This window comes from Lolium perenne, chromosome 7, assembly GCF_019359855.2.
Source record: "Lolium perenne isolate Kyuss_39 chromosome 7, Kyuss_2.0, whole genome shotgun sequence".
In the NCBI taxonomy this organism is placed as follows: Eukaryota; Viridiplantae; Streptophyta; class Magnoliopsida; order Poales; family Poaceae; genus Lolium; species Lolium perenne.
The window spans coordinates 113,704,726-113,717,544 of NC_067250.2; the positions used below are offsets into that span (position 1 = coordinate 113,704,726).

The 12,819-nt window shown below is 45.0% G+C and overlaps 1 protein-coding gene across 1 annotated transcript; it reads right to left on the reverse strand.

Annotated features, from left to right (window-relative positions):
* Positions 1 to 3,870: 3,870 nt before the first annotated feature.
* Positions 3,871 to 6,970, reverse strand: LOC127323737 (uncharacterized). The gene is made up of 6 exons (XM_071824014.1): positions 5,424 to 6,970; positions 5,004 to 5,323; positions 4,688 to 4,922; positions 4,517 to 4,589; positions 4,153 to 4,416; positions 3,871 to 4,079 (listed from the first exon to the last, which is right to left on the reverse strand). Exons 1-6 carry the CDS (start codon positions 6,354 to 6,356, stop codon positions 3,871 to 3,873), a joined length of 2,034 nt encoding a protein of 677 aa, XP_071680115.1. The 5' UTR covers positions 6,357 to 6,970.
* Positions 6,971 to 12,819: the final 5,849 nt, after the last annotated feature.

Sequence of the window (12,819 nt, forward strand, 5' to 3'; positions counted from 1 at the left end):
CACTATTTTTCGGCACACCCGATCATAGTGGTCAATGAAGCTCCCTTGTCAAATATACTGAATAACCCAGAAGCTACGGGTCGTGTCTCCCTTTGGGGAATAGAACTTTCCCCTCGGGACATCACGTATGAAAAAAGAAAAGCAATAAAGTCGCAAATACTGCCAGACTTCATCGCAGAATGGATGGAGTTGCAAAATACAGGACCTCCAGATTTATCGAGAACTTGGACCATGAACTTTGATGGGTCCAAGAGACTAGAAGGAGCTGGCGCAGGAGTAGTACTCATATCACCCGAAGGCGACAAATTGAAGTACATCCTCCGGATGACGTTCCTTAACGCATCTAACAATGAAGCAGAATATGAGGCCCTCATACACGGGATGAAGATGGCAAAAGCCTGTGGAGCAACTCGATTAAAAATCTTTGGCGACTCACAGTTGGTGGCTCAGCAAGTTATGAACCAATGTGATGCAATCAATGATAGCATGATGGCATACAAGGAGGTGTACAACGAGCTTGAGAAGTTATTCGATGGATGCGAAGTAAATCATATTAGCAGGTTGAGCAACGACGAAGCCGACGTTCTTGCAAACATCGGGTCACAGTGCCTTCCAGTCCCGCTGTGTGTATTCTGGGAAGAGATAACAGAGAGATCCACTAAGCCAACAAAGTCAAAAAAGAAGGAGAAGAAACCCTCGGGGGCTGCCAAGGAAAAGCAAGAGGACGAAGAAGAGGATCAGGACTTGGTCATGGTGATACAGATACCGTGGATGCAGCCGTACATATCATACATCATGAGGAAAGAAATACCCGATGATCCAGTTGAAGCAAGGCGAGTAATTCGACGCTCCAAAGCTTTTACGGTGGTCAAGGGAGAATTGTATAAGCGAAGTATTTCAGGCGTTTTGCAGAGGTGCGTTACACCCGAAGAAGGAAGAATAATCCTGAAGGATGTACACGAAGGAATATGTGGCCACCACGCAAGTAGTCGAGCTATCGCAGCCAAGGTTTTTCGGGCAGGATTCTACTGGTTGACAGCAATCGAGGACGCCAAGGACATAGTAAGAACTTGCGACGCATGTCAAAGGTTCGCCGCAAAACCTCACTCTCCAGCAGCAGAGTTAGCACCAATACCATTGTCTTGGCCCTTTGCTCAATGGGGACTTGATATGGTGGGTAAGTTACACAAATCCTGGCCAGGAGGAAAGGAGTACATGCTAGTAGCTGTCGATAAGTTCACAAAGTGGATAGAAGCGAAGCCGATAAATTCACCGTATGGAGCATCCGCGATAAAATTCGTAAAAGGCCTCGTCTTCAGATTTGGAGTGCCCCACAAAGATCGTCTGCAGACAACGGCAGCAACTTCACATCCCATGAATTCAAAGATTATTGCGAAGAGGTGGGTATTAAGCTGAACTTTGCGTCAGTCGCACATCCTCAAACCAATGGGCAAGTCGAGAAAGCCAATGGCATCATCTGCAATGGTATTAAGAAACGCTTGTTAGGACCACTGGAAAAAGCTCGACATACCTGGCCAGAAGAACTACCAAGCGTGTTGTGGAGCATCCGAACAACACCAAACACAGCAACGCAGGAAACTCCGTTTTTCCTGGTTCATGGAGCAGAGGCAGTACTACCAATCGAGATAGAGCACAACTCTCCACGTGTCGATGAATATGATGAAGAAACGTCGAGAAGAGTGCTAGAAGACGACGTCGACGCACTTGATGAAGCTCGAGATGAAGTATTATCTCGGGTAACCAAATATCAACAGGACTTGAAGAATTACCACAGTCGACGTTTGCGGCCAAGATCTTTTCAGGTGGGAGACCTAGTTCTTCGGCTCACGCAAAAAAGTCATGAAAAACTCGAGTCACCATGGCTTGGCCCTTACATTGTCACGGAAGTAATTGGAGGAGGAGCATACAGAATAAAGGACAAGAAGACAGGGGTGGAGGAGCCAAACCCCTGGAACGTGGCGCAACTTAGGCGTTTTTACGCCTAGAGTCAAAATATAGTCTTTGTAAAGCTTCAATGTACTGAAACGCCCGCGAGTTTTCAGACGCACTCTTTTCCTTTTTCGGGGCACCGAGTGGGGCCGGAGAAGGTTTTTAATGAGGCGGGCTCGCGGTGCTGCAATATAATAAAGATAGTGACAATATAACTTTTCTTCTTTATCGACATGACCAAAGTCTTCGCTCCGACGAATTTCAATATAGTTCATCGACAAAAGGAAAAACTTGCCTTGGTATTCAAATACCTCGTGAGTCAACAAAAATACAAAATAGTACTCAATAAAAAGCTTGGGGGCTCATATTCGCCTTAAATATATAAATGCCTTGGTTCAAAACTGCGCAAGTATACAAATATAGTAAAGAGTCACCGAAACACTCGGGGGCTAAACAAACAGAGAAATATAATGATTGCTTTACAATATAGTCATGGATTACAAAGAAAAAATATCTACAAGAAGAAACTAACTAGTCTTGATTCAATATGTCATCAAGAGTAACCCTGTTTTCCTCAGGAGCAGCACCAAGAAAATCGGCATAATGGCCATCGGCAAAAAAGTCGGCATCCATCCGAAGTAGGTCTTCAATCATTTCTTCGGCTATAGGCGTAACCTTCGTGTTAATCCTGTCAACACCAACTCTCCGACGTTTTACTTTTTGGTGAACTTTCTCAACAACCTGGGTAAGGTCAAGCTTCGAGTGGCAGATTTGGAGCATGATAAGAGCAAATCTGGCGCCAGCTACTAGTTGAGCTTTGACAAAATCATGGATACTGCGAGCATCCTTGAACCTCTCCATCAATTCAGGAAGAGTTTTTGGTTGGACGTTCCGAGGAAACATGGAGTTGTAAACCATGGACAAGGTCTTGGTACAGAAGTCAAGGAAATCGCGAGTTTGAGAGGCGCGATCTTGAAATCTGACAATTTGGCGGGTCCTCTCTGGGGTAGCCCAAAACAACGAACCATGGTCCAGGGAAAGATTAACAAGGAGGGTTGTCCTAGCATTTACCCTCTCTTCCTCGGCAGCAGCATCAACAAAGGCACCTATCAAAACAAAGAAGTGGAAACCTCTAAGAAACAATAGCATGAAGATAAAGAATATCATGATCGAAACAGGCATACCCGACATATCTGCACTGGCTTCATTCATTAATTCGAGCATGAAATTTTCTCGAGTAGTTGCCTTTTCAGTCTCGGAAGCAGCAATTTCCTTAGCAGCCACGGCTTCGTGAGCTTGTTGAAGAGCAATTTTTTCGGCTTCAGATGACTTACGAGATTGCTCCATCATCACAAGTGTTTGCTTCTTCGCATACTGAAGTTGCTGCCGAAGTTCATCCAGTTCTTGCGACAAGGTATCGTCGACAGGTGCAGTATCAGCAAAAGCTCTCCTCGCACGAGAAGAAGGCGATACATTGGAAGGAGCAGAAGATGGAGTATAGTTATCAAATATCAACTGAAAAATAAACAAGACAACATCAAATAACAAGCAAAGATAGAAGTCTTCATTAATCTCTTGGAACAATTACAAGGGCATTACAGTGGAGTTAAGAAAGTACGTGTCGCCAAATGACTACTTTGGCGACAGAAGCAAAAGAAACAGAAAGAAAAACAGAGGCATGCAACTAGACCTCCGGCCTCGAGGAGCTAGGAGTCGAAGCTGGCTTGATCCCCAGATACGCCAAGATCTTCTTAGTGTTGGGCTTGGCTGCCTTGATCAGCGACCTCCATCTCGAATGCTCTATCTGGCTGGTGTCGCCAACCTTCATCCAATCAAGCGTCTGTTGGCTATCAGCAACCAGGGCAACAAGATTCTCGACACAACCTTCATATTCTCTCGACGCATCTTCAATCCCAGCTCTTACGACGAATTGATAAGCATGGCAAGAGCAAGGAAAGTCGAAGGTTCCTCTTTTTTCGGGAAGAAGTAGGGGAACAACGCCGACAAACTTGCACTGGCATTGGCCACGCCTTCACGAATTTCGCGCCCATGGAACTCCAGAAGAGAAAGTGCATCAAGGAGAGGGTCATTGACGGGATTCTCCAGATCAAAATCTTGGTTTGTTTGGGCTGCCACACGAGACAAACCATTAGTCAAAAACCAAGAAACAGGAAGTACAATAGAAGGGGTTGATGATATTACTCAGCGTACGTCGACTTTGCGATTTCAGACGCTTGATGATCTCTTGTTCACGCACAGTTTGTGCAGTTTTCTGCTCATCTAAGGCAGATTCGGCATCTTTGAGCCTTCTCTGCAGCTCCTCGACACTAGCAGCTTTCACCTTGGCTTCATCAACCTCGGCCTTGGCTTTGCTAACAGCAAGTTCAGCTTTCTTGCGAGCCGCCTCACTTTGCTCGAGTTTTTGAGCAAGTGCGTCGACACGTTCGTTGGCCTCTGAAAGTTTTTCTGTCGAGATATGAAAAAGAAAGAAAAGAAAGATCAAAAAATAGCGACAAGCAACAGGAATAAAAAGTCAAAGAAAAATAGCAAGTATAAAAGTCGTTACCTTCGGCTCTGGCGGCATATTCACGGTACCCAACAAATTGGGACCCGATCCGAAGAAGCTCTTTGATCATTGGCTGTTCAAAGGTAAGTACATCAAAAGAAACGTCGGCATGAAAAAGAGAAAAGGTGTGAAAAAACAAAATAAGGAAAATATAGATGCCGACAAACTTACATCATCTAAGAGCAGAGTCGACGAACTGCCCAACTGAGGGGCAGGATCAACAATCTTTTCAACCCGTGCCCTTTTTGGTGAAGGGGCACGGGGGCTCGAAGGAGGAGTAGATGTATCAACATTTTGTTGAGGAGGCGACGATTCCTCCCCTTCAACTGGTTTTTCTGAAATAACTAAAGTATGTGACGTGCTCGTTCGAGCAGCCACATCTAAAGTTGGTGTTTCTTCATCATCACTGTGACAAAATAGTGGCAGCATAAAAAGCAAGGCAAAATAAAATTCTTCAAATAGAAAAGGAAAAGAGCAAGGAACCTACGAGCTGATGATACTCTCGATGTATGGATCATAAGCTGCTTTTCGAGGTAAAGGAGCAGTTTCTTCGGGTTTCGAGGTCCCGGAATCTTCGGCATTGCTCCTTTTCCTTTTGCTCTTCGGAGAAACAGCAGGAGGAGGAGATTGTGCTGATGTTGTACCTTTAGAGGCAGCATCCTTCTCAGTAGATCCCGCCGATTTTCGAGAATCTGCGGGTTCATTAACAAAAGAGGGGGTCTCCTGGTTGTCATCATCGACAACGGCTCTTTCTTCGACCTCTCCATCCTCAGGAAGAGGAGGAAGGGAAGCCATAGTAGGATGATTCTACAAGGAAATAGTGACAAAAGAGAATAAGTGAGATACCACTGCAATAAGATACAAGGAACAGTTCAGAACAAGATAGAAATTCGAGAAGACAAAATACCTCGGGAAGAGGATTGGAAGCACTGTATGGTTCCACTCGACAGGAGGAGGGAATAGGATCCTTCTTGCCTAATCGAGAAATTCTTCGAACCAATTTTTCCAGGTCCTTTACAGAAAGATCACTGGAAACTCTGTTGGCGTCATTTTCACCAGAATACGTCCAAAGGGGATTTTTGCGAGCCTGAAGAGGCTGCACTCTAATCCTAAGGAAGTAGGCAGTAATTTGAACACCAGATAGCTCTTTGCCTCGAGTGTTTTGAAGATGATGGATACGAGCCATGAGCGCCTCTGTCGCCTTTTTCTCTTCTTCAGAAGCTTCGGCATCCCAGGAACGGCGACGCTGAATCCTGGCACTTCCGTCAAAAGGAACTATGTTGTGCTCCACAGAATTGGCGCTTTCTTCGTGAATGTAGAGCCATCTCTTGCGCCATCCTTGGACAGAGTCAGGAAACTTGACGTCGAAGTAATCGACATCAGTGCGGACACAGATAACAACGCCACCTATGTTATAGGTGACGTTGTGAGAGCCATTGCGGCGGAGGCAGAAAATACGCTTCCACAGAGCCCAATTAGGAGGGACTCCGAGGAAGCATTCGCAAAGGGTGATAAAAATAGAAATGTGGAGGATGGAATTGGGAGTCAGTTGGTGCAGCTGAATCCCATAAACAAAGAGAAGACCGCGGAGAAAATCATGAATTGGGGTAGAGAGGCCACGGATGAGATGATCAACAAAACTAACCCGATACTCCATTGGAGGGTTGGGGTAGCTTTCTTCGCTGGGGAAGCGGATGGCGTCCTCCTTCTTCATGAGGCCAAGCCTTTTCAGCGTGTTGATGTCCTGGTTGGAGATTTTGGATCTCTCCCACTCAAGATCTTCGGTGGCCATCTTGGATTCGGGAGTGCTGTGGCGAGTGAGTCGCGTGCGCGGTGGCATCAACGGCAATGGGCAAAGCAATGTTCGTGAATGCGGAAGCTCGGAGAGATTTGGGCGCAGGAGAAGTTTTGCGAAGAGGAACAAACGAGCGGCGCAAGCAAGGGGATGAACGGAGGTTGAAGAAGGGTTTATATAAGAATCGGGTGAAGCAGTGCACCGTTGGATGAAAAAATCGTGGGGTGAGAATAGATCTTCTAGATACAAGGGCAAAAAAGTATTTTTACTGAGATAGGCGTTACCGTACGTGCGCCAGAAAAAGCGGAGGACGTGTGTCCCCCACTTGCACGACGTGTCAACGTGGTGGAAGCAATGGACCCACAGGACAGAAAATTCACGACTACTTGTCAAGGATGAAGTAAATTTGATTAAGTGAAGAATGTCGACAAGGAAGTATTCAGAGATTGGCGACAGGATGAAATATTCAATACTTCGGGAGCCTTTGATCAAATACAAGTTTTTGCCCAAATGCTCGGGGGCTACTTCAGAAAAAAGTAAATTTTCGAGTATGACAAATATAGAAATTGCGGGAGCCTACAACCAAGCACAAGTCCTTGGCTGTAGCCTCGGGGGCTACTCCCATCGGGAGCGCTGTTCGCGCACCCAAGAGATAAAAAAAAAAGAGAGAGAAGAAGAAAGAGATCATATTGGGAAGTAATGAAAATATAGCGACAAGGTGGACTAAAATGTTGAGCCTACAACCAAGCACAAGTTCTTGGTTGTAGCCTCGGGGGCTACTCCCATCGGGAACGCTGTTCGCGTGCCCGATGAAATTAACAAAAATAGAAAAGCAAGAGAGTATATTTCGAGTTATAATTAACTCTACATATACTCCCATCGGGAGAACAATATAAGTCATATATGACTCGATAAAATGTGCCATTCCAACAGCCGGAAAAGCACTCGACAATATATTCTCAGAACGCCAAAGTTGCGATCAATTTCTGAATGCCGCAAATTTGCGAAGGTAAGACCCCAGAATCCATTCTGCTGGGCGTGGCATCGCCAAAGACTGCGCTCTGCTACTTTTATCCGTATCAACAGATACGAAGAAAAATCCTAACGGACGCGTTAGGTACCCGATAAATTTGACTGGGACTCGACAGAATGGTAAGACCTTAAGCGGCACCTGTCGAAGTTTACACCAGTATCCCGAGATCATGTCCAGGGACGTGATTTTGAAGTAGGTTTTTGCGGATTGCCACTAGAGCAGTTAACTAGTACCTGATCCGTCAGATGAACTAGCCCCAATTACCAATATCCCTGTACAATATAGAATTTTATGAGAAGAAATATAGAAAGTTAAGGCTTTCGGGTAAAAATAAACAGTGGAGATTTTCCCTGACTTTACAATTCAAGCAAAATCTCGGGGGCTACTGACATAGGCATCCCAAATGGGCCTGCCGAATATAGTACCCGGGGTTTATTGAAGGCCCACTACCCGAAGAATAAGAAGATTCGGGAGCCCAAGATTTACTAAGGAAAGATAGAGTTGTAATAGGAAGTGTTGTTTGTAATCTGGCGGGACGAGTTAGAAACCGTCCCGGACTCTGTAAACTTGTATAGCACGAATCCCTCGGCTTCACCTCATATATAAGGGGGAGTCGAGGGACGAAAGAGGGGACGGAATCATTGTCTGCAAACCCTAGTTTTCATAATCGTCGAGTACTTTTCGGCTGAAACCTTCGAGATCTACTTACCCTCTACTTCTAACTAAACCCTAGCCTACAATCCATAGGCATTGACAAGTTAATCCCTTGTCACCTTGTGCTGTTCCTGTTATTCTTGTTCCTAAGAAAGATGGTACATGGCGTATGTGCGTAGATTGTAGAGCTATAAACAATATCACTATTCGATATCGTCACCCTATTCCCCGTTTAGAGGATATGCTAGATGAATTCAGTGGTGCTGCTGTGTTCTCTAAAATTGATTTGCGTAGTGGTTATCATCAAATTAGGATGAAAGAAGGGGATGAGTGGAAAACCGCCTTTAAAACAAAATTTGGTTTATATGAGTGGTTAGTAATGCCTTTTGGTTTGACTAATACACCTAGCACTTTCATGAGACTGATGAACCATGTTTTGCGTGAATTTATTGGCAAGTTTGTGGTTGTTTATTTTGATGACATATTAATTTACAGCCGCAATGAATCTGATCATATTATACATATTCGACATGTTTTGCAAGTGTTGCGTGATAATAAACTTTATGGTAATCTTGAGAAGTGCACATTTTGCAAAGATAAGTTCATATTTCTGGGTTATGTTGTCTCTAAGCATGGAGTAGAAGTAGATGTGTCTAAAATTGAAGCTATTCAAAATTGGCCTACTCCCATAAATGTGAGTCAAGTTAGAAGTTTTCATGGTCTAGCTGGGTTTTATCGCCGTTTTGTGCCCAATTTTTCTACTATTGCTGCACCTTTGAATGAATTGACTAAAAAGGGTGTTGCATTTGAGTGGGGCGTTGCCCAAGATCATGCTTTTGATGAACTGAAACGATTGTTAACTTCTGTACCGTTGCTTGCACTTCCTGATTTCAATAAGCAATTTGAGATTGAATGTGATGCTAGTGGTATTGGAATTGGTGGTGTGTTGATGCAAGAGGGTCGCCCAATTGCATATTTTTCTGAGAAACTTTCTGGTGCTAAGTTGAACTATCCAATATATGATAAAAAATTGTATGCTTTAATTAGAGTTCTTGAGGTTTGGCAACATTATTTGTGGCCAAAAGAATTTATCATACATTCTGATCATGAAGCTTTGAAATATCTGAAAGCCCAATCTACTTTGCATAGGCGTCTTGCTAAGTGGGTTGAGTTCATTGAGTCTTTTCCATACATTATTAAGCATAAGAAGGGAAAAGATAACATTGTTGCTGATGCTCTATCTAGGAAGAATATGCTATTAACTCAACTTGATGTTAAAATTCCTGGTTTAGAGGTGTTATGTGATTTGTATGCTACTGATCATGATTTTGCTGAACCATATCGCTTATGTGCTCTTGGTAAAGCATGGGAAAAATATCACATACATGATGGGTTCTTGTTTCGAGCTAACAAACTATGTGTTCCAGAATCGTCTGTGCGTTTGCTCTTATTGCAGGAATCACATGCTGGAGGTTTGATGGGTCACTTTGGGCGTGAGAAGACGCTACTCATGCTCGCTGATCATTTTTATTGGCCAAAGATGAGGCGGGATGTGGACAGGTATGTGAAGAGGTGCATTACTTGCAACAAGTCCAAGTCCAAGCTGAAGCCTCACGGTTTGTATACTCCATTACCGGCACCTACTACACCTTGGGAAGATATTAGTATGGATTTTGTGTTGGGTTTTCCGCGTACTAAAAGAGGCCATGATTCTATATTTGTGGTAGTGGACAGATTTTCTAAAATGTCACACTTTATTGCCTGCCACAAAAGCGACGATGCGTCGCATATTGCTAACCTGTTTTTCAGGGAGATTGTTCGATTACATGGAGTCCCGAAGATTATTGTTTCTGATCGTGATGTGAAGTTCATGAGCTACTTCTGGAAGACACTTTGGGGAAAGCTTGGGACAAAGCTACTGTTCAGTACTACTTGTCATCCCCAAACTGATGGTCAAACTGAGGTGGTGAATCGAACCTTGTCACAACTGTTGAGATCCATGATCAAGAAGAACCTGAAGGAGTGGGAAGAGTGTTTGCCGCATGTAGAGTTTGCTTACAACAGGGCGGTACATTCTACCACGGAGCTGTGTCCTTTTGAGGTGGTGTATGGTTTTAAACCCATTACTCCACTTGACTTGTTGCCTTTGCCCATACATGAGAGAGTTAACATGGAGGCATCCAAGAGGGCAGATTTTGTGCGAAAAATCCATGTGAAGACTAAAGAGTTGATACAGAAGAAAGGCAAGAGCAATGCTGCAAGGATGAATAAGAAGCGCAAAGAGATGTTGTTCAAGCCTGGTGATATGGTCTGGGTACCTTTTTGCAAGGATAGGTTCCCGAAGCTGCGGAAGTCTAAGTTGAAGCCTCGTGGTGCTGGTCCTTACAAAGTGCTTGCCAAGATCAATGATAATGCATACTCGATAGATCTTCCAGTTGATGAGTTTGGTGTCAGTAATTCTTTCAATGTTGCTGATTTGACACCATATGACGGAGAAGACCTTGGAGCGTCGGGGTCGACGCCTTTTGAAGGGGGGGAGATGATGAGGACATCCCTACTACACCACTACCTCCGTCATTGATAAATGAAGATGAACCTGCTGTGGAGCTCAAGTCCAATGAAGTTCGGATTGGACCAATTACAAGGGCTCGTGCGAAGCTACTTAAACAACAGGTGAACTTGTTTCTAAATGGTACTTTGATTGATGAGAACATTATTCTGCCTAAGTCCTATTACTTATGTATCATCAGGTATCAAGAGGAGACGAGCATCGCACGAGGAGGAGAGGAGCAGCTGGACATGAAGATGGACGTCAAGATGGACGTGAAGCTGGACATGGAGCTGGACATGAAGATATCTCATGGACGCGCGAGGGAGGAGCGGGAGGCATGCGCGAGAGGAGAAGAAGACGTCCAGGCCGGTCCAGCACCCGGTCCGACCGGCCGCCAGACCGGCCAACCCGGTCACTGACCCGGTCGACCGGGCGCCAACCGGACGCGATTTATCGTACCGGATGAAAACTGGAAAACCTCGCAACTATCCGGTTGCCGCCCGGTTGACCGTGAAGGAGATATGCCCTAGAGGCAATAATAAACTGGTTATTATTTATATCTTTATGTTTATGATAAATGTTTATATATCATGCTATAATTGTATTAACCGAAACATTAGTACATGTGTGATATGTAGACAAACAAGAAGTCCCTAGTATGCCTCTTAAACTAGCTTGTTGATTAATGGATGATTAGTTTCATAATCATGAACATTGGATGTTATTAATAACAAGGTTATATCATTGTAAGAATGATGTAATGGACACACCCAATTAAGCGTAGCATAAGATCTCGTCATTAAGTTATTTGCTATAAGCTTTCGATACATAGTTAACTAGTCCTTATGACCATGAGATCATGTAAATCACTTATACCGGAAAGGTACTTTGATTACACCAAACGCCACTGCGTAAATGGGTGGTTATAAAGGTGGGATTAAGTATCCGGAAAGTATGAGTTGAGGCATATGGATCAACAGTGGGATTTGTCCATCCCGATGACGGATATATATACTCTGGGCCCTCTCGGTGGAATGTCGTCTAATGTCTTGCAATCATATGAATAAGTTCATAAGAGACCACATACCACGGCATTTAGTAAAGAGTACTTGTCAGAGACGAGGTTGAACAAGGTATAGAGTGATACCGAAGATCAAACCTCGGACAAGTAAAATATCGCGTGACAAAGGGAATTGGTATTGTATGTGAATGGTTCATTCGATCACTAAAGTCATCGTTGAATATGTGGGAGCCATTATGGATCTCCAGATCCCGCTATTGGTTATTGGTCGGAGTGAGTACTCAACCATGTCCGCATAGTTCGCGAACCGTAGGGTGACACACTTAAAGTTGGATGTTGAAATGGTAGAACTTGAATATGGAATGGAGTTCGAATATTTGTTCGGAGTCCTGGATGAGATCCCGGACATCACGAGGAGTTCCGGAATGGTCCGGAGAATAAGATTCATATATAGGATGTCATTTTATGTGAATTAAAATGATGCGGAAGGTTCTATGGAAGGTTCTAGAAGGTTCTAGAAAAGTCCAGAAGAAACCACCAAGGAAGGTGGAGTCCCGGAGGGACTCCACCTCCATGGCCGGCCAACCCTAGTGGGGGAGGAGTCCCAAGTGGACTCCCCCTATGGGGGCCGGCCACCCCCCCATATGGAAGGTGGAACTCCCACCTCTAGTGGGAGTCCTAGCTTGGGTAGGTTTCCCTATCATATGGAAGGTTTTGGGTTCGGGTCTTATTCGGAGACTTGTAGTCCAACCCTTGGGGCTTCCACCTATATAATGAGGGACAAGGGGAGGGGGCCGACCACCTCAAGCCCACAAGTTGGCCGCACCCCTCAAGTGGCCGGCCACCCCCTCCCAAACCCTAGCCGCCCCCCTCTCCTCCATAGCTCCCGCGTGCTTTAGCGAAGCTCCGCCGGAGGTCTCCACCGCCACCGACACCACGCCGTCGTGCTGTCGGATTCAAGAGGAGCTACTACTTCCGCTGCCCGCTGGAACGGGAGGTGGACGTTGTCTTCATCAACAACCGAACGTGTGACCGAGTACGGAGGTGCTGCCCGTTCGTGGCGCCGGAGGGATCGTGATCAAGATCTTCTACGCGCTTTTGCAAGCGGCAAGTGAACATCTACCGCAGCAACAAGAGCCTCCTCTTGTAGGCTTTGGAATCTCTTCAAGGGTGAGACTCGATAAACCCCTCGTTGCTACCGTCTTCTAGATTACATCTTGGCTTGGATTGCGTGTTCGCGGTAGGAAAT

Coding starts and splice junctions, on each gene's coding strand:
- LOC127323737 (XM_071824014.1), bottom strand. CDS start 6,356: ATGCCACCGCGCACGCGACTCACTCGCCACAGCACTCCCGAATCCAAG. Junction 4,417..4,516: donor ATATGCCGCCAGAGCCGAAG/GTAACGACTTTT, acceptor ATATCTCGACAG/AAAAACTTTCAGAGGCCAAC. Junction 4,080..4,152: donor GCAAAGTCGACGTACGCTGA/GTAATATCATCA, acceptor CTCGTGTGGCAG/CCCAAACAAACCAAGATTTT.